We start from the raw sequence: 21,105 nt of genomic DNA, 5'->3' as shown, positions 1-21,105 counted from the left end.
GACCTTCCCACTGCTATTCAAGTCCTTGAATTCTCAGCAAAGACTGTGCTAAATTACACAATGATTTTTATAACATGTCCATGAGTGGGGCTGAAATGAGAAGTCATCAACACATTTCTGATTGAGCAGGATTAGAAGTTGACCTCCCTATGAGTGAAAACCAATAACCTACACCACCCCTCCCTCTGAGACAGACTTCTAAAATAGATAACAGCAATAGATGGCTAAAAGGGAGGGAAGAGAAATCCACATCATTCTTCTCCAGCACTTCTTCATTTTGTCATGTGCATGTATGTGCATGGGGGATGAACTTCCCTAGCACATATAAAGGTTCATGGTCCTTGGAACTTTCAGTAAATATTTCAGTTATGCTCACATCTAGACCTTGGGGAATAAAGTAAAACTCAGTAGCTGATTTAGTTGCTGTTTTAATTGATGACAAGGAGAATGAATAGGTGTGTCTGAGTGTTCCTCTGTCAGTATGGACTCAAAGCATGTAAAAGAAGAAAAAACCAAATTAGAAATTAAACCCAAATAACACCTAACCATGTTGATTCCCTTGGTTATGATGGTCATGCTTTTGTACACATTGTTATTATCAAACAAGAGCCCCGCATTAGTAACACAAGCCATTCTCTTTTTACATTCTGACCAAATTCCAGATTACTGGCTTTCTTTCTTTCACCTTGAGAAGATCGAAGACATCATCGGCATCTAGCCGATAGTCACAGAGGCGGTGTAGGATCTCCACACGAGTGCGAAGAGGGAGGTCTTGGAAACTGGCTTCTCTGAGAGGGTTGGGTTTCCCTTCTTCAAGCTCCCAACGGTAGTTGATGATGTCTTCTAGGTAGCTGTGGAATGTCTGAGGCCTAACCAAATGGCCCCAAAGACAAAAATACATTAATATAAAATAGAGGAAGGGTTGGGGAAGGGAGAGAGAGAGGTGATGGTTTGACAGCTGACAAATCTTAAATAGAAAGCAGGAAATGAAAAGCAGTAACAGGAAGGTTCTGAAAGACCCGCACTGAAGCTGCGTCAATTATGCCATCTATTTGGCCATATTTTGTCAAATCTCAAGGAGAGCAGGTTGTTTCACTTTGAACCATAAACAGTGCATACCAGTGAAACAGGTAAAAGTTCTAATAATCCACATTATCAATGTGAAATTGAGGCAACAGTCTTACCTTTGCTTATACAATTAAAGAGACTCTACAAAGTTCAGATAGATATTCTATTCAAAACTAGTTCATGACTTAGATGGCATACAAAAAAGAAACTTGTAAGTCTGTTTAGCCTAAATCATTTAACTCAGATTAAGATGCAAAGGTACAGAACCTCTCCAGAATGCAAGGGGCTACTTTCATGTGGAACTATAATTTTATATTTAATTTTACGTAAACTTCAGGGCATGTTACAAAATACTATATCCTAAAATTAAGACAGTTTTTCTACAGAAAACATTCAAGACAGCTTGATGGCAACTTACATCTTTATTGGTTAGAGTTTGATTAGTAACTCTACAATTCCACAACTGCATTTTAATTTGTCCCTTGCATGTAATACAATAAAACACTGTGTAATTGTTAGACGGTTATTCTTTATCTCGACGATTATAAAGAATCTGGATATAATTTCACCAAATGGTGATGTGAACATTTTTTTCTCTCTAAGTAAAAGGTCTAAAGGAGTTATTTATCAATATGATTTTAAAAGAGGCATCTACTCATAATCTAAGGCAGTTATATTTATAGAAAATGCTGAAGGAAAAACTCATGGAAAAAATTAAGTAGCCTAAGGCAACTAAGAAATTAAGCATTTTGCTTTTCAAATGAGAAAAGAAACTTCTTTCCCCTCCTATCTCCCTGGGGAAAATGTGAATATGTTACCTTATCAAGATGCAGCATGAGGGCTGGCATAGTAATACCTGCTTGAACTTTAGTGGGTTTGGATTGGCTTCCTCTTTCCATTGCCTATGAAGCTGGTACTGCCCGCTCCAGGAGTAAGGAGCTGGACAAAGATAATTTAAACTGTTGGTAAAAACAGACAGTGTGGCTATAGTGAATTTAAAAATAAAAATGGGTGTTGTTTTCTTTCTAATTGTTTCTTTCAGGAGCCAGGAGTGTGAAGATGCAATCTCCCTTTGTTAATAAATTGTTTTATCTACTACATGCTTCCTAGTATTTCAATGTACACCAAGTTCCCCAAATAAGACCTGTTTCTCCGCCAGTAAAGTGAAACAGTAAATTTGTGATACTGTGACTGTTTCATCAGACTGGCACCATGGCTGGAGGATGCAGCAGAAGATTGGCCCAGCCAAACCAGGGAGACTGCTCTTATTCAAATATGAGGAAAAGGAAGCGCGCACACACACACACACACAACAGCTGAACAAACAGTGTATGTGTACAAACAGTATTGTTTTCTGTGCCTGCAATCTGTGTGACAGCCCGACTTGTCTCAAAGGACTGCATGTTTGAGATTCCTTCCCAACAGCCTTCTTCTCCCACTCAGTTTCAATTACTTCACTTTTGCTAGAAGTTTTCTTAAGATGTACCACCTTACCACAGATACTTGAGGGCTTACAATTCAAGATAATTCTGTTTCCTTGTATATAAATCTACATCCTTTCTTTTAAATAGCAGAAACTGAAAGGAGTGGGAAAGTTGGATAATTTAAAATGAAAAGAAGACTCCAGGAAGCTAAAAATCTGGCTAATACTTTGTAGTTAGGTTCTTCCATAGGAGAAAAACTGTTTTCAAAATCTGATTAATACCACATACTCTCTGATCTCAGAAAAATGAGCACATGCAATTTCAAATTTGCTGCCTGAAGGAAGAAGCATGCAATGGCACTATGCTGTGAAAAACTGATGTATATTTTTAAAAAATTCTCAGGCAGCAATTCTAGATTACCTGAAACATGCACTGGTTATTCAACCATTCAGCTCACTGCAATTCTCTATTAATGACTTAAAAACCTCTTTCAGAAATGATTCTAAATTATAATGAAACTTTTCATGTGAGTATGAACAACAAAAAGATCAAACCTACTGGAGGTATTGAGTACAAAAAACACTACCTTCCTTCTTATCTGGCAAAGTCCCATATGTTCTTACATGACCCCTTTTCTCATTCATTTTCCATCCTACAAAACAGCAAGAAAAGCAAATGGTTGTTACAGAGCATCACGGCTAAGAGACGAGAAAGGGAAGTGAAAGAAAGTATTAATATACCTCCATCTCCCAATCGCCTCTCTTTTCCATATAATAACATTTCAAAGAGAGAGAAAGAGAAGAGGGGTGTCAGTTGCATGTATCAGTGAACAAAAGAGAAGGCTGACAGAAGGATGAGTCAACCACTTTTCAACTTCCTAGGGCTGAGTTAGCCATTTTTCAGAACCCCAGCAGAGAATTTCTAAGCTTGTTCCAGATAGACCATGCTTCTACTGGTTAGACTGATGTTGACAAGGATGGCACAACCTGAGTCAATTGCTGCAGTTGTTTGTGTAGAAAATGAAATACACAATATACACCAGGAAGTAAAAGGTTCTCTTAAAAATATTTGACTTCCGAGAAGATGGTGGAATAGGTGAGGCAGAGTAAACGTCTCCTCTGTGAAAAAAAAAAAACAGAAAAGGCAGAAAACGCCCAGGACAGCAGTTTCAAGTAACAAGTGGCAGAAAAGGACCTCTACAATACATAGTGGGGACTTGGATGAAAAAGTGGAGAAATTACATCTGAGAGGATAGGGTGAGTTTATTCAACTGCACTGGCAGGGGAGGAAGGAGCTCTCCACACCCACGCACTCATCTGAGCAATTAGCTGTGGAGATAATCCTCCTCGGCCCCATAGCCAGGAGCTCCCATGAGGGAACACAGTAAACAGGAGACCTGTGTTGACCCCATTTACTCTTCCTCCACAAAAGTCTGCAATGTGCATGAGTGAGAAGCAGGGATATGTGGAGGAACAACATGAAAGCATGGGGACCCCCTCCCCAACCCCAGAAGTTCCTGGGTGCATGGTGGGCAGGGAACATGGCACATTTGAGCTGGGGAGTGTGATGCACAGTGCCACAGGACAAGAGTGATGCACTTGGAGATCCAGGAATCACCATACCCACGATGCCCTTAAGTGGACACCCTGCTATCCTGCACAGAGCCTAACCCTCACCCCCAGGGCTGGCAGTCCCCAGAACACACAGAGAACAGGTGAACTGACTGAATTTCCACCTGGTTTGGAACCTGCCCAGCGTGCAGGCACAGTCGGGGAAAAAGCTGGCCTGAGGGTTAGAAGTGGCTCAAGAGCACCATTGCTGGGAAGACAGGTAAACTGCATTCCAAAAAGCTGTGGAGCTGCCAAATTTTAAATAAATGTCTAGGTAGTCCTGCATCTCCCAAAACAACCTTCTCAAAATAGGCAAATGCCACAAAGTCAACAGAAAATTACAAAGCACATGGAGACCCAAGAAGATATGGACAGGCCAAATGACCAAACTGAAAAGCTGGAGGAGACACAGAACTTGGAGAAGATCTTATGGAAATAAAAGGTACTGTAGATCAAATTAAGAATATACTACAGACACACAACAGCAGATTTGAAGAGGCAGAAGAATAAGGGAACTAGAGGATACTGCAATTGAATGCAAATGCACAAAAGAATTAAGTGGTGAAAAAAGTCAAAAAATTTGAAATGTATCTCAGGTAAATGGTGGACAACATGAAATGCACAAATGTAAGAATCACCGGTGTCTCAAAAGGAGAAGAGTAAAGGGCTAGGAAGAGTATTTGAGGACATAATTGGGGAAAACTTCCAAACCCTTATAAATGACACAAATATACTTTGTACCAAGCACAATAAAATGGTGGGGGGGCGGGGGACAAAGGGGTCTAGGGAAGAGTATGCTACTGAAGTTAGGTTGGTATCAAATCAAACATGATTGTTACAGATTTAGATATTAAATTTAAGCCCCATGTTAACCACAAAGAAAATTTCTGAAAAATACATATAGAAAGAAATGAGGGCCAAAAATGGTACAATGAATAAATGATATATATATACATATATATCTCAAGTAACTATGAAAGTAGGCATTAATGGAAGAACTGAGGAACAAATAAGGTAGAAGACTTACACAGACCAAGCAGAAAAATGGCAGAAAGTCCTCCTGCATTATCAGTAGTTATTTTATATGTAAATGGATTATAACTTGTCAGTCAAAATGCAGAGACTGGCACAATGGATAAAAAAGCATGACCCAACTATATGTTTTTTAAAAGATACTCATCTCAAATTCAAAAATACAAATAGGTTGCAAGTGAAAGGATGAAAAAAATTATATCATGAAAATACTAATCAGAAGAGACCTGGGGTAGCTATACTAATATCAGATGAAATAGACATTAAGTAAAAAACGTGAGGTGACATCATCAACACGGTAACGTAAGCCATCTAGTGAAAACCTCTCCCCCGATATTCTGCAAAAAAACAAACAAACAAACAAACAAAAAACCCTCACTTCCTCAGAAATCTTGAGGAAGGTAAAGACTGGAAAAGAATCCCACAAATGCTGAATCCATGACAGAAAAAAATATCAGGTAGAAAACCTCTGTCCCAGACAGGCCAGTCCTCTTCCCTACGCCTCACATGATCCCACACAGCTCAGGATGTGCCCAGAGGCAGCGACCGGGATCCTTTCCACCTCCCATCAAGGACACAGACTATAAAATCTCTGACAGCATTGAGACAGGTCCCCACCTATATCCAGACACAGAGACCCAGGTCCAGAGGGAACCACCGCAGGACTCAAGCTGTGGAGGAGGAAAAAATACAAAAGGGTAGCAAGGAAGAGCCTCCAAAATGGAGGATAAGGGAGGGAATGACAGAATCTAATTCTTTCCCAAAAGGGGCAATTAGTGAGGCAGAAACTGTCCGAATCAACTGTTTGGGACCCGAGGGACAGGGGAGGACATATCAATGCCCAGTTCAGTGCTAGATGAAGGGACTGAGAAAATGGGGGCAGACACTTTAATTCTGGCCATAGTTCCTGGTGCCCCTCCCCCCACTTTGAGGGAACCAGGCCAAATAAGTAACAGAAGAGCGCCACCTGCATGGCAGACAGGAAAGTGCAGAGGAACTGCAGGGCTTTTCCTAGCCTCTCCGGACCCTAGCCCAGGCCCATCAGACCTGGCTTACACCCTCTGCAGGGGTACCCGAACTGTTTTGGTTGGGAAATACTGACGATCTAACTGTCGAAGCAGTGACTTAATACAAACTCAGGCAATGACTAAACCCTAGATGAGAGAGAAACCAATCTTCAGAATAGACCCATCAAGATAATCAGAAGATGAGACACCAGCAAAAAATCAGAAGGCGTACCAAAACACAGGAAGAAATGGCTCAAAGGAATAAATAAAAAAGTCAGAGGAGACACAGAATCTGTGACAAGTAATCAGAGATGTTCAAACAAATCTCCTGAATCAATTCAAAAGAAATGAAGGAAAATATGCATTAAGAGACAGGATATTAAGAAGACACTAGAAGAACATAAAGAATTTGAAAGAATACATAGAAAAATAAACATTATAGAAATGAAAAATACTGTATACGAAATTTAAAATATGCTAAGATACACAACAGCAGATTTGACAAGGCAGAAGAAAGGATCAGCAAGCTATAAGACAGACAACCAAATTCGAACAGACAAAAGAACAATGGAGAAAAAAATGGAAAGATCAGAAACTATTACAAGAGACAAAGAAGGTCACTATATACTGTTAATGGGTTCAATTCAACAAGAAGACATAACAAGCATAAATATATATGCCCCTAATAGCAGAGCCCCAAAATATATGAAGCAAATATTGACAGATTCTAAGGGAAAAATAAACAGTTCTACATTAATAGTAAGAGATGCCAATATACCTGTCAATAAAGGATAGAACATCTACATAGAAGATTGGTTAGGAAATGGAAGACTTGATGATACTATAAAGCAACTAGAATGATACTATAAAGCAATTAACTAGAACTTACAGACAATTATGAACACTTCACCTTACAGCAGCAGAATACACATTCTTCTTTAGTGCACATGGGATATTCTCCAGAGTATACACCATAAGTGAGGTCACAAAACAAGTTTAAATAAGTGCAAAAATATTGGTATCATGCAATGTATCTTCTCTGATCACAATGGAATGAAGCTAGGAATCACTAACAGAGGGAAAACTGGAAAATTCACAGATATGAGGAAATTAACACAATATTGAACAACTAATAGTTCAAAGAAGAAATCACAAGGAAAATCAGGAAACATCTTTAAGCAAATGAGAACAAAAACAATATACAGAATCATACCAGTGTAGCAAAGGCAGTGGTTCAAGGAAATTCATAACTCTAGATGTCTATATTAAAAAAAATCTCAAATCAAAGAAACTGACAAGTGGAGAACCTAGAAAAAGAAAAGCAAACTAAAGCCAAAAAAGCAGAAAAAAGCAAGTAAAGATTATAGTAGACGTAATGAAATAGAGCGTAAAAGAACAACAGAATCAACAAAAACAAAAGTTGGTTCTTTAAAAGAATGATAAAATCGGAAAATGTTTAGCTAGACTGACAAAAAAAGAGAGAAGACACAAATAACTAACATCAGAAATGAAACGGGGAAATTACTAATGACCCCATCTTACCTCCAGATTATAAGAGGATACCATGAACAACTGTACATCAACAAATCAGATGATCTAGATGAAATCAACACATTCCTAGAAACACACAAACTGCCTATACAGACTCAAAAAGAAACAGAATATCTCAACATACCAAAGAAAGAGATAAAATCAGTAATAAAAACCTCCCAACAAAGTAAAACCCAGGAACAGATGGCTTCATGGGAATTCTACCAAACATTCCAAGAAGACCTAATACCTATAGCCTGCTTCAAGTCTTCCAAAACATTGGAGTGAACACTCCCTAACTCATTTTATGAGGCTCAACATCATTCTCATACCAAAGCCAGATAAAGAAAAGAAAACTACAGATGAACATTTACTATGAATACAGACACAAAAATCTTCAACAGAATATTAGCAAAGTTAATCTAACAGCGCATTAAAGGAATTATACACCATGATGAAGTGGGTTTTATCCCAGGCATGCATGGGTGTTTCAATATAAAAAAAATCTATTAATATGACGTACCACATTAACAGAATGAAGGCCAAAAAAACTTTACATGATCATCTCAATTGATACAGAAAAAGGCATTTGACAAAATGTGAGTACCCCTTTTTGATAAAACCTTAGAAATTCTTAGGAAACAAGGAATATAAGGAAATAGAAGGAAACTACCCCAACATGATTGGGGCAAATACAACAAATCCACAGTTAACATTATACTCAAGGTGAAAGGCTTTGAGTTTTCCCTCTAAAATCAAGACAAGGATGCCCACTGTGATGCAAAATTGTACTGGAAGTTCTAGCCAGAGCAATTAGGCAAGAAAAAAGAAATAAAGTCATCTAAATTGGAAAGAAATTAAATCTCTTCATAATTGCAGATTTGCAAATAATATATGATCATACATCATACAATATCCTAAAAAATCTACAACAATCTACTATAGCTAATGAACAAATTCAAACAAGTGGCAGGGTACAATTATCAACATGCAAAAATCTGTGCTGATTCTGTTCACTAGTAATGAACCATCTGAAGAAGAAATCATGAAGAAACTTACATTTATAAAGCAATACTAAAAGAATCAAATATCTAGGAATAAATTAACCAAGGATATAAAGAACTTATATATGGAAACTTACAGAACATTGATAAATTAAATCAAAGAACCTAAATAAATGGAAGGACATTCCACATTCATGGATCAGAAGACTAAATATTGTCAAGATGTCAATTCTACTGAAAAGATTTACAGATTCAATGCAATTCCAATCAAACTTCAATAGCCTTCTTTGCAGAAATGGAAAAGCCAATCATCAAATCAGCATTAGCTATCAAAAAGCCAAAGCTATCTTAAAACAGAGAAACAAAGAAGAAGGACTCACAGTTCCTGGTTTTAAAATTTATTACACAGAACATTAATAAAAATAACATGATTCCGGCAAAACAGCAGACATATTGACGAGTTGAATTGAGATTACCGAAACAAACTCTCACATCCAACTGATTTTTGACAAAGGTGCCCAGTCCAGTCATGGGGGGAAGAATTGTCTCTTCAACAAATGGTGGTACGAAAATTGGATATCCATATTCACAAGGATGAACGAGATCCTTACCTCACACTACCTACAAAATTAACCCAAAATGGATCAAAGACCTCAATTTATAAATCAAAACTACAAAACTCCTAGAAGAAAACAGAGAAGCAGAGTCAGAAACTAAAACATAGGTTTACCAGGGGCCAGAGTGGGGACAGGGAATGGGAAATTTATGCTTAACTGGTACAGAGTTTCTGCTTGGTTTGATGGAAAAGTTTTGGTAGTGGATGGTGGTGACGGTAGTGCAACACTGTAAACATAATTAACATCTCTGATTTATATATTCGAATGTGGTTAAAGGTGAAATTTTAGGTTGCATATATGTTACTAGAATAAAATTTAAAAAAAAAACCAAAAAAACAAAAATAAAAACACCATAGGACTGTACAAAACAGACAGTGAACCCCAATATAAACTATGCACTATAGTTAATAGTATAATGTTTCATCAGTTTAACAAAAGTATCACATTAACCCAAAGCGTTAAAGGAAAATGGTAGGGTGCGAGGGAAGTATACAGGAACTTTTATTTTCTCCATGATTTTCTGTAAACATACAACTTCACTAATGAAAAAAAGTGCATCATAATGCTAAGTTTAAAAAGCTGAAACGATAAAACTTCTCAAAGGAAACAGAAGAAAATCTTCATGAACTTGAGGAAGGCACGTTTTTAGAGGAAATAAAAAAAGTATGAAACATACTGGAAAAAACTGATAAATTGGTCTCCATCAAAATGAAAACATTTCCACTCATCAAAACACACTCTCATACAAATAGAAAAGTGAGCTACAGAACAAAAGAAAACATTCACAACACATTATATGTCTGACAAAAGACCTGTATCCAGAACATATAAAGAATTCTCACAACTCAATTTTAAAAATCAAGCAACTTCAGTTCAGAACAAATGAGAAAATACTTGAGCAGACATTTCACACACACAAAAGATGTATGAAGGTAAGCACATGAATAATTGCTGAACATCACTAGTCATCAGGCAAATGTAAATTAAAACCACACGATGCCACTTTGGACACAACAGCATCAGTAAAATAACTGGCTAAAATTAAAATCAACAAATGTTGGCAAAGATATGGAGCAACTGGAATATTCATGTTACTGGTTGGGGTGTAAAATATTGCGACTGCTTTGGAAAACAGTCTGGCAGGTTCTTAAAATTAAACATACTTTTACCATATGACCCAGCAATTCCCTAGAGAAATGAAAACACTTGTCCATACAAAGATCTGTACTCAAATGTTCACAGCAACTTTATTTATAATAGCCCAAACCTGGAAACAATGTAAATGCCCACCAACAAGTAAACAAATGAACAAACTGAGATATCAATTATCAATTGAGATATCAAGTATCACTGGAATACTTCTCAATCTCTCTCTAACCATTCTAAAAAGACCATTCTACTGATACACACAGCTGTGTGCATTAACCTCATATAGACGTTTTGCTGACTGAAAGATGGCACAGAGTATTTACTGTAAAGTCCCATTCATGTGAAATCTGAGAATAGGTAAAACTAATCTATAAAAATCAGATCAGCAATAGCCTTGAGTGTGGTGTTTGTGTCAGGGAGACTGACTGCAAAGGGACACAAGGTAACTTTTGGGAGAGATGGAAATGTTCTATTATCTAGAGTAGAATGGTAATTACACAGATTGATGAATATGTCAAAAAACACACTGGTCTGAACACTCGGTCTGTGTGAATTTTATCTTATCTAAATTATATCTCAATATAGGTGAGCTTAAATCAACATATTCAACAAAGGCACTGTAATTTCCACAAAATAAATTAAACTAGGAAACTTCTCAATTAAGAAAAAGAAATGATGTTGAAGGAGGAACTGACTGATGAATCATTTTAAATCACTAAGATATTTTCATTTATACAGACCCATAAAACTAAATGGCTAGAACTGAAATTCCAGGGAGAATACGGAGTATTGGGAAGGCCATCAACAGTAGGCTACCAACAAATCAGAACTCTGCATTTAGGTTTCTAAAGTCAAAAGAAATGGGGAAAGAATCCCTCCAAATGACAGAAACTAAAACAAGCACCCGAATGTACACCATCAAGCTTAAGGTAAAGAAAAGTACCGGCACCTTAAACCAATGATCTCGACCAGCATCACCACAACTTACAAAGAATGCAAATTTTCAGGCCCCACTCCAGAGCTACTGAATCAGATGGTAGTGGCCCACAATCTGCGATTTAACATGCCCTCCAAGTGAATCTGATGCTCACTAAGGTCTGAGAATCACCACCTTAGATGTAACATATTACCTACATTCTTCTCCTTTCTTACCAGGTATAATCATTTTACTGAACCATGTTAATCATTCCTTGAATTTCTTTAAAAGTTTTCCCTATATATAAATTGGGACTGACATCCCATCACCTTTGCCATATTATACTGGTTAGAAGCAAGTCACAGATCCTGTCCACACTCAGGGGGAAGGGTTTACACAAAGGCATAGGGGTGTGAATAAGCTGTCACCCACTATCTGTTATGACACTGCATTTGGGGGGGTGTGGGAGTCAGGGGCAAGGGGGAGCAGGAAACAAAATGAATAAAGTTCTGAAAAACTTTTGAACTGAAATTTGATTCTAAATTCTCTCAAGCACAACAAATTTCCTAACAACAGAAATAAAACCCAGCCAAACCAAAGATTTGCCACTGAATCCTAATGTCATAATGAGAATGAGACTGAATATGGTATCACAAAGGAGTATGGTGGCACACATGTAGAGATGGGAGTCATTGCCTGAGTACTTGTACTGATTTTGCAGCAGCTCCAGCTTTAGTTACTTCACCAGTTTAAAATATATATATATACAACAGCAACAGAAACCCAACAAATTGTACTAGTTGATATCTAAGGTTCCCTTCATTTCTGAGATGTTCATTCTGAACTTCAGATTAATTTAAGATTTGAAGAACTTTTAAAGCAGAGGTTCATGGGCATGATTCAGGTGGTCCATGAACTCGGATGAGAAAATACTCCATTTTTATTTTAACAGTTTAATATTTCCTTCAATTATGAATGTAGGCAACAAACCACAGTTATTTTGCTATTACCTATGTATTTTTCATCAATAGAAATCCTATCACATTACAAACATTGCTGAAATCCTCAAAATTTCATGAATACTTTGAGATTAAAACAGTAATCTCTAGAAAGGAAAAGTGCTGATTAGGGCACATTACTATATCAAAAATTTGTTTCTTTAATATTTTACTAACCATGCTTCAGTATAATGCAGTTCTGTTATAATCCTATTGTATTTTGTGATTTAAAACCATTATTCTTAGAGGGGTTCCACATGCTTTACAAGGGTCCAAAGAAGCAGAGAACACAAAAATAGTTAGGAACTCTTGTTTTAGAGGAAAACCTTTTTTCCATAACATTTCTCTTTGAATTCATTTACAGGATGGGGTTGTATTTAAGAGCTTGAGATCTGAGTTAGACTGCCAGGGGCTAAATCTGTCTTATATCAATTACCAGCTGAGTAATCTTGGACAAATTATTTAAACTCCCTGGGCCTAAGTTCCTCATCCTTGACAGGTGGATGAGAAAGGACTTTATATTAAGAAGGTCACTACAAGGATTAAATGCGAGTTCCTGAAAAGCAATTCAGAGCAGTGCTGAGGACACAGTTAGGACATGTTGGTTAGTAGTATTTTCACAGGCAGAACACAGTATTATGCTCTCAGTTTGGAGAGTACAATTAAAAAGAGGGTGGGTTCCATATGTCAGTTTAAAGGTTAGATTGAATTAATGTAACTAGAAGAGTAAACAATTTAATTTTCTAAAACAGATAAGCAAATTATGGCCCATGAGCCAAATCTGGCCAGATGTCTGTTTTGTTTTGTTTTTTAACAAAATACAAAGAATAGTTTTTACACTTTTAAATGGTTAATTAAAAAAAAAAAATCAAAAGAAAAATAATATTTCAGGACACGTGAAAAATCATACAAAATTCAAATTTCAGGCTCTACACAGTGTTATTAGAATACAGGCATGATCGGTCATTTTATTGCCTATGGCTGCTTTCGCAATACGATGACAGAGAGGCCATAAGACGCACAAACCCTAAAATATCTATTATTTTATCCAGTGCAGTGAAAGTCTGCCAAATCTAAAATGTTTGTTCCAAAATATGCAATCCATAGAGGATAAAGAGAAGGAAAATTGCTTAAGTTGAAGTCTACTTCCTACTCAGGATGTGCAGAAACTAATGATAATGTTTCTACCCTTGATAAAGGCAACTGACATTTATTAACATGTTCTAAAACACTCTTCAAGGGCTTCTCATAAATCCCATTATCCTATTTTATGGATAAGACAAATTATGCAGAAGAAAATTAAGTAACTTTCTTAGCAGTCATTTATTTACCCAAATTCTGTTTTCATTAGGATGGGATGAAAAGTAAAACCTGAGAGACTCAGGAGTATGAATTCACTCTACACCGCATGTGGCCCCATCACTGGTGGGAAGAAACAACTATCACTTTAGGGAATTCCTTTTAATGTAACAAGCAGAATCCATAGCAGTGTTCTTTCTTATTCTGGATGCTCAATATAGTTTCAGTTGGTCAAAATTCATTGAGCTATATGCTCAAGAAATATGCACTTTTCTGTGTGTAATATATATTTCAATAATAAGTTTCTAAAATTCTCATTCCTAAGCTTCATCCCAGACCAACTGATTCAGAATCCTGGGATTCCAAGTTCTCAAATTTGACAATCTAGAAATATTTTAATTTCATTAATTTGTTTACAAATAAAATAATTAATGTTTTCTATAATATTCAGCATCATCTCATAGAGTTCTGAAGACTGAAGTTTGGGATATGCTGAACGATCTCTTGCTTCCCTCCCTGCTCAGGCACAGATCAGCAGGTTCTGCCTTTTTTGGGAATGACTTGTCATCACCACTGGTAGACCTGTGCTACTGCTCCCCACCTCGCACTCCAAAGGAGAGTGAATGCTGACAGCACTGGACTCTTCCTGTTTCTATGCATCTAAAACTCATTCTCCTTCAACAGCAGAAAGGTCAAAAGAATCAGCTGTTACCAAGAGTGCAGAAAAAACACCCCCCTCTCCTTCCACCTACAGTAAGCATTTTAAATCTTACAACATTTGACTGAGGTCATGTTTTTTTAGAAAGTAGCCTCTCACTGCAAAAGAGATCATTTAGGAGGCACTGACACAGTGTTGTGATAAGAGGCAAACTGGTATTTCTAAGAGCTGCTATAATTCAGCACTGTGGAAGCTTAGTAGACAATCTTCATGCCTCTCCAGAATATTGACCTCTGTGCAATCTACAAAGACAAAAGTTGTGGGGAGCACACAGAAGAATCAGATGACAGAATGAAACAAGGTGTTTTCCTGTGACCAAGGAGAAAACATAGCCAGTTTTGACCTGATACATTCTGAAATACAGAAATACCATTTCACCTCATATAAACAAATGTACACAAAAGAGAAAACTTGTTTATATACCTGTGCCCCATCTTCAGGGTTAGGATGAGAATTTATGCTGTATACTGTATTTGGTGATATTTTTCAATTTATTTTCTAGACTGCAAAACTGCATTAATATCATAGAAAGATAAAACACCTAAGGGTCTGAGCAACAGACCTAAAATTCAAATTTTATGATAGATGCTTGAAAATTCAAGTTTGTGTTCTTTCAGTTCTTTGTACCTCGTCTTGTTTTAAGGGCAAGATGATGGGGGAACTGATCTTCTAACCGGGTATGTAACCTGATAATTAAGTTCTCTGTTCTTTCCCTATAAAATGGAGCCTTACTAATCTATGTGATGACCTCCAGCATCTCTTCCTCTTCACTCACAGGGAGACTAAAAAATGAAATGAACCCAAGTGAAAATACATAAATATTTAGGAAATATTGTTAGGAACTAAGTAAGTGTGATTAGAAGCAGATGATTATGTGTGTATATCTCACAAATGTCATTTAGTTCTGTAAGTTGTAAGTTATGGTCAACATGATAAAAGCATGTGCAGTAAAGAGGCAGCCTCTTTGAGAGGTTCCTCAATGGTCTCTGCCTCCTGGTTTTCACAACCTTGTATAAGAACCTACCCGAGTGTGGAACCTCAGGCTTGCTTTTTTTTTTTTACTGAAATATATTCACATGCCATACAATCATCCAAAGTGTAAAACAATTGTTCACAGTATCATCATATAGCCACGCATCCATCACCACAATCAACCTCTGAACATTTTCATTACTCCAAAACTAAAAACAAGAATAAAAACAAAAGTAAAAAGAACACCCAAAACATCCCATACTCTTCCCTCCCCCATATTATTCATTTACTTTTTGTCCCCATTTTTCTACTTATTTGTCCATACACTGGGTAAAGGCAGCGTGAGCCATAAGGTTTTCACAGTCATATGGTCACACCATATAAGCTATAATAGTTATACACTGGCCTTACTGCAGTCCAACAGTTTTAGATATTTCCTTCTAACTATTCTAATAAACTAAAAACTAAAAAGGGATATATATATATATATATATATATATATATATATATATATATATATAAACACGTAAGAGTTACCTCCAGAATGACCTCTCAACTCCATTTGAAATCTCTCAGCCACTGAAATTTTATTTTGTTTCTCTTTCCCCTTTTTGTCCAGAAGGCTTTCTCCCAGCCTCATTTGCTGATGGCTTTCTCTTCAGCAAATGGAGCTGGGAGAGCTGGAAATACCTATCCAAAAGAATGAAAGAGGAATGCTACCTTATATCCTACATGAAAATTAACTCAAAGTGGATTAAAGACCTCAATATAAGAGACAGTACCATAAAACTCCTAGAAGATAATGTAGGGAAACATCTTCCAGACCTTGTACTAGGAGGTCGCTTCTTAGACTACACCCAAAGCACAAGCAACAAAAGAAAAAAGAGATAAATGGGATCTCCTCAAACTTAAAAGCTTCTGTACCTCAAAGGAATTTGTCAAAAAGGTGAAGAGGCAACCAACTCAATGGGAAAAATATTTGGAAACCACGTATGTGATAAAAGACTGATATCTTAACACATATATAAAGAAATCCTACAACTCAATGACAACAGTACAAACTGCCCAATTATAAAATGGGCAAAAGATATGAAAAGACATTTCTCTGAAGAGGAAATACAAATGACTAAAAACACATGAAAAAATGTTCATCTTCACTAGATATTAGGGAGATGCAAATCAAGACCACTATGAGATACCATCTCACACCTATTAGAATGGATGCTATTAAACAAACAAGAAATTACAAATGCTGGAGAGGATGTGGAGAAATTGGAATTCTTATTCATTGTTGGTGGGACTGTAAAATGGTATAACCACTCTAGAAGACTGTCCGGCAGTTCCTTAGAAAACTAGATATAGAGTGACCCCTCTATCCAGCAATTTCACTTCTCGGTAAATACCCAGATGATCTGAAAGCAGTGACACGAACAGATATTTACACTGGTGTTCATAGCAGCATTATTCACAATTGTCAAGAGATGGAAACAACCCAAATGACCTTCAACAGATGAGTGGATAAACAAAATGTGGTATATACACACAATGGAATACTATGCGGCAATAAGAAGGAATGAGGTTGTGAAACATATGACAGCGTGGATGAACCTTGAAGACATAATGCTGAGTGAAATAAGCCAGAACAAAAAGAGGGATATTGTATGTTACCACTAATGTGAACTTGGTGAAAAATGCAAAATAAATGTTTTATACTGTAGAATGTAGGGGACCTAGCAATAGACAGCAACTAGTGAAGAGGGAATGATAATTTCAGAAGAACAGGTAAGTTACGGAGGGTGATCTTAATGTTATGGGAATGCTCAGGAATTACTAAGGTTTGTTAATTTTTGGGGGGTATGGTAGGAACAAGTTGGAAGCAATGTAGTTATTTTAGGTTTTTTTTTTCCTTATTCCTTTGTTTGGTTACAGTTTGTTTATTTTCTTGGGGTAGGGTAGGAACAAGTTGGAAGCAATGTAGTTATTTTAGGTTTTTTTTTTTTTCTTATTCCTTTGTTTGGTTACGGTTTGTTTATTTTCTTGGGGTAGGGTAGGAACATGTTGGAAGCAATGTAGTTATTTTAGGTTATTTGTTTTTGTTATTCCTTTGTTTTGGTTTAATTTGAAATATTTTCTTCTTGTTTGTTTTTTTAATAAAAAATATTAAAAAATAAAATAAAAATAAAAATAAAAGGATTGAATAAATGAGCACTCTAAATATTGTGAAAATGTCAATTTTGCCCAAATTTACTCATAGGTTTATTTGATACTAGTCAAAATGATAAAGGGATTTCTTATAACATGACAGAATTGTGCAATCATCATCTGGAAGAATTACTGGGCAGGATTGGTTAGCAACATTTTAAAATCGAGGGATAAACTGAAGGGGCTAACTCTATCAAACATTGAAAAATAAAATAAAGGAATAATCACTCCATTGTTGTTATTATGTTCCAGGTACTATCCCTAGTGTTTTACAAACACAATGCTACTTCATCCTCATAATAATCCTATAAGGTAGATACTATTATGCTTGTTTTATAAATGGGGGAAAAATATCAAGGCACAGGACCACACTGACTAGTGAGAGACGGAGCCATGCAGTTGAAATCAAAGCCAAACAAAACAGATGGACAGGTACACCCCAAAAGAATCAAATGCCCAGAAGTAGATGCTAGCATGTGTCATGCAGTCACTGATTTATTGGGTTTGAAAATCTGTGGGTACTGCCTCAGCAAGCCCCTACACGAAGACTCAGTTCACACATCACTTCTGCACACCAAGTTACACGCTCTGCCGACACTCTCCACTTTGACCTCAGAACACTTATCACACAACTGTATAATCCGTAATTGTATAACCATTACTTCCATTATTAGTGGACCCCTCCTTGCACAGGACTGTAAGCTCCATGAAGGACTGGAGAATGTGTTTGTCCTCCCAGTACTATGGGCTGGCATGTAGTGAACAATGTACAGAGCGAACCTGAGTTAGGGAACCAGACACTTCACACACTGATGGGTTCCCAAGATAAAATGGAACAATCTCTGTGGTAGGCAGCCTGGCAGATTTGTTCAAAAGTCTTAAACAGGTATTTCTTTTGGCTGAGAGATTTCAGCTCCAGAAAGTCATACTAAGGAGATAATTCACCAGGTGTGCAAACTTTTGTGTTCACCATAGAGGGTGTACAACAGTTAAAAGCTCAACACAAATGTCCACCAAACAGACTGGATTATTTGACAATCACGTTTTTTATAAAGGTGGTTACAAGAAAAAGTCTACACCCTAAAAAGAAAATAGAAGAAAATACACTAAAAACTTAGCAAATACCGTGTTTGAGTGGTAAGCCACATGATTTCCCCCCCTTTTCTTCCCATTCTTTGCCTGGCACAACAACCCGGATATTCTAAGAAACAAACGCATTATAACAAGAGCAAGTCCAGGGGCAGTAATAACTCTATCCTGAGGAATATACATATCCATCCTGAGAAAAATGACATTTAGTCGATTTCTTTCTCACCTCGCGAGTACAAGTTCAGTGAGGATTAATAGCAGGCCTATTTTCCCCAGCCCTAAAAGCACCTAAGAGAGAGCTTACTAGAACAAAAATATTTGAGACACCAGCTTTAACTGTCTGGAAAGTATAAAACATAACAACCTAAACCCCGCATGGTGGTAGCGGACCAAGAGACTGAGAAACCCATTGCGTGTCAGCTTTTTACAAGCTTCCCTATATTCTGCTCCGAATAGAAATATGGCAAGGAAAGTGTATAACAAGTTAGGGTCAAAACAAGGGAAAAGGCCTTATCAAGAATCTCCTTTATTTGCCTGTAGAGATAAAATTTTTCTCCAAGTGTCTACATATTTCAAAGGCATAGAAAACTGTTTACTTGGCAGTTGTGGAGTAAGGGAGCCTAGACGCTCCAAGTTAAAAATTACTTCAGTTATATGAGCCGAAGATATCTGAGTGGCAGAAATGTAGTTAAATTTAGATTAAATAGGCAACATTTTCCCAATACTGCAAAAAAAAAAAAAAAAAAAAATCAGAAAGGCATATACTAAAAGGAAGAAGTTCTAACACTTGAACATGTTAGTTGTTGTATCCAAGAGTAAGGGATATTATAGATTTTAGAGACAAATAAATGCAAGGATTATAATAGAATTAAACCTCAATGGCAGAAGAAGCCAAACACAGGGCCTGGAACACAGGGCCTGGTAACCATTTACATATACTCACTGTTATCTTATATATACTACACCATTATTTATTGGCTGATGATCAGCTCTGATTTATTATAGGAAACATGACAGAGCACTATAACCGGGTTCTTGTGCAAGAAATACTGAGCAAGACCAGGATTACTCACGTAATATCCCTTCGTTGATAGCAGCCCTGAAGCAGGCAGGCGATCAGGTCACTGATGAACTCCACATCATCTCTGTGAAGAGCTGCTTCTAACTCCTGAGAGAGTGAGAGAGTGAGAGAGAGAGAGACTGACACATCAAACACAGGCAGAGCTCTCTTATATTCCACCCACCACCACCACAAGCCCCAAGGAACTTGATTATGGCCCCCCACAGCTGCTGCCAGAAGAGCAGCTCAAGTCCCACTTTCTGTTTTTCTATGGGGTACGTTTCTCTTTGCTCCTCACCAAAGCCCCATTCCTGTTATCTGCATACAGAAGAACAACACATATATATTTATTTTTTATAAATCAATGTTATATGCAAAGTTGCTAAAGAACTTAACTTCTATAAATATGCTGTATTGCTTCCTATTTTAATGGCAAGAGAGACTAAGGGAGCAATCATTTAATTGCTTCTTCATTTACCTAACAGTTCCAACAGGTAAATGATCTGCAACAGCTTTAAAGAACCACTGCCTTTGAACTAAACTGCACAGACAATGAACAACATAGCGATTTTTACTTTGGAGGACTTACATGACTGATGATAGGCGATTGCTAGAATTGAGATTAACCTTACATCATCTGAAAAGACGTGAGGTGAGGTCTATGTTAATTGCCTAATCCTAGGTGAGATTATTTACCGTCCCTGGGGTTTAGGTAGACCATGTCAAACACTCAGTTTATGTCAGCATAGTAGTCTAAACAAAGATTAATTAAAAGGGACTATTGGGATGAAAAGTGGCAGTAAGAAATTTTAGGGGATTCTACTCCTCTTCTCAACCACCCAAATATAAACCAGTATTTTCTGAGGCAATGGAACATGTTCTGAGTCATCAAACCTGTGCATACAAACCAAGTGGATCCCAAGGATCCACTATGCTTCTGGACTTATTTGCCAATAACCAGATCTACAATCCAGAGAAAACTCAAATGTCTGTGGACCTGAGTCATGGTTTTGAAAGCATAAAGTATGCACAAGGTGCACTTTCTGATCTTAACACCAATGACATGGTAGTGTGTAGTCTGCTTCTACTATAGAAATGGTAAATTCCTTTTGTCAACCATTTTAATTGTTCTATTTATTCTTTTACTTTGAAAATTCCTAAATTTTTAAGTATGCACTCTTAAAAACTCCACAGGAGAGAGGAAAGGAGGGAGACAGGGAGAGGGAAAGAGATGGAGAGTGTGGGAAAGGAGGCAAGAGCATGAGGAAAAACAAATGCCAGGCGGTGCCAGGCAACTGGAGGCCAGCTGGACTCTGGGTCCACAGGCCCAGTCCCCTCGGTCCTTGGACCCTGTGTTGTGGGCACCAGAAGCGAGAGTCAGCCAAGTCCTGATCCAACCAGAATTGCTTT

General features: G+C 37.2%; 1 protein-coding gene across 8 annotated transcripts in view; it reads right to left on the bottom strand.

Moving 5' to 3' along the window:
• Positions 1-21,105, bottom strand: part of LOC119543434 (cat eye syndrome critical region protein 2) — a 160,458-nt gene that overhangs the window by 36,076 nt on the left and 103,277 nt on the right. For 7 of the 8 annotated variants that reach the window (XR_005218581.1, XM_037848253.1, XM_037848254.1 and 4 more), the window contains exons 2-3: positions 19,709-19,803; positions 686-869 (exon numbers count right to left, since the gene is read on the bottom strand). Coding sequence is in view for 3 of the 8 variants with exons in the window: in XM_037848253.1 (XP_037704181.1) it covers positions 686-869; positions 19,709-19,803 (279 nt within the window). In the remaining 5 variants the exon portion in view is untranslated. The remainder of the gene's footprint in view (positions 1-685; positions 870-19,708; positions 19,804-21,105) is intronic. The other variant, XM_037848257.1, reaches the window with a different exon arrangement.

Source organism: Choloepus didactylus, chromosome 8, assembly GCF_015220235.1.
Source record: "Choloepus didactylus isolate mChoDid1 chromosome 8, mChoDid1.pri, whole genome shotgun sequence".
In the NCBI taxonomy this organism is placed as follows: Eukaryota; Metazoa; Chordata; class Mammalia; order Pilosa; family Megalonychidae; genus Choloepus; species Choloepus didactylus.
This window is presented reverse-complemented; position numbering and strand designations above follow the sequence as displayed.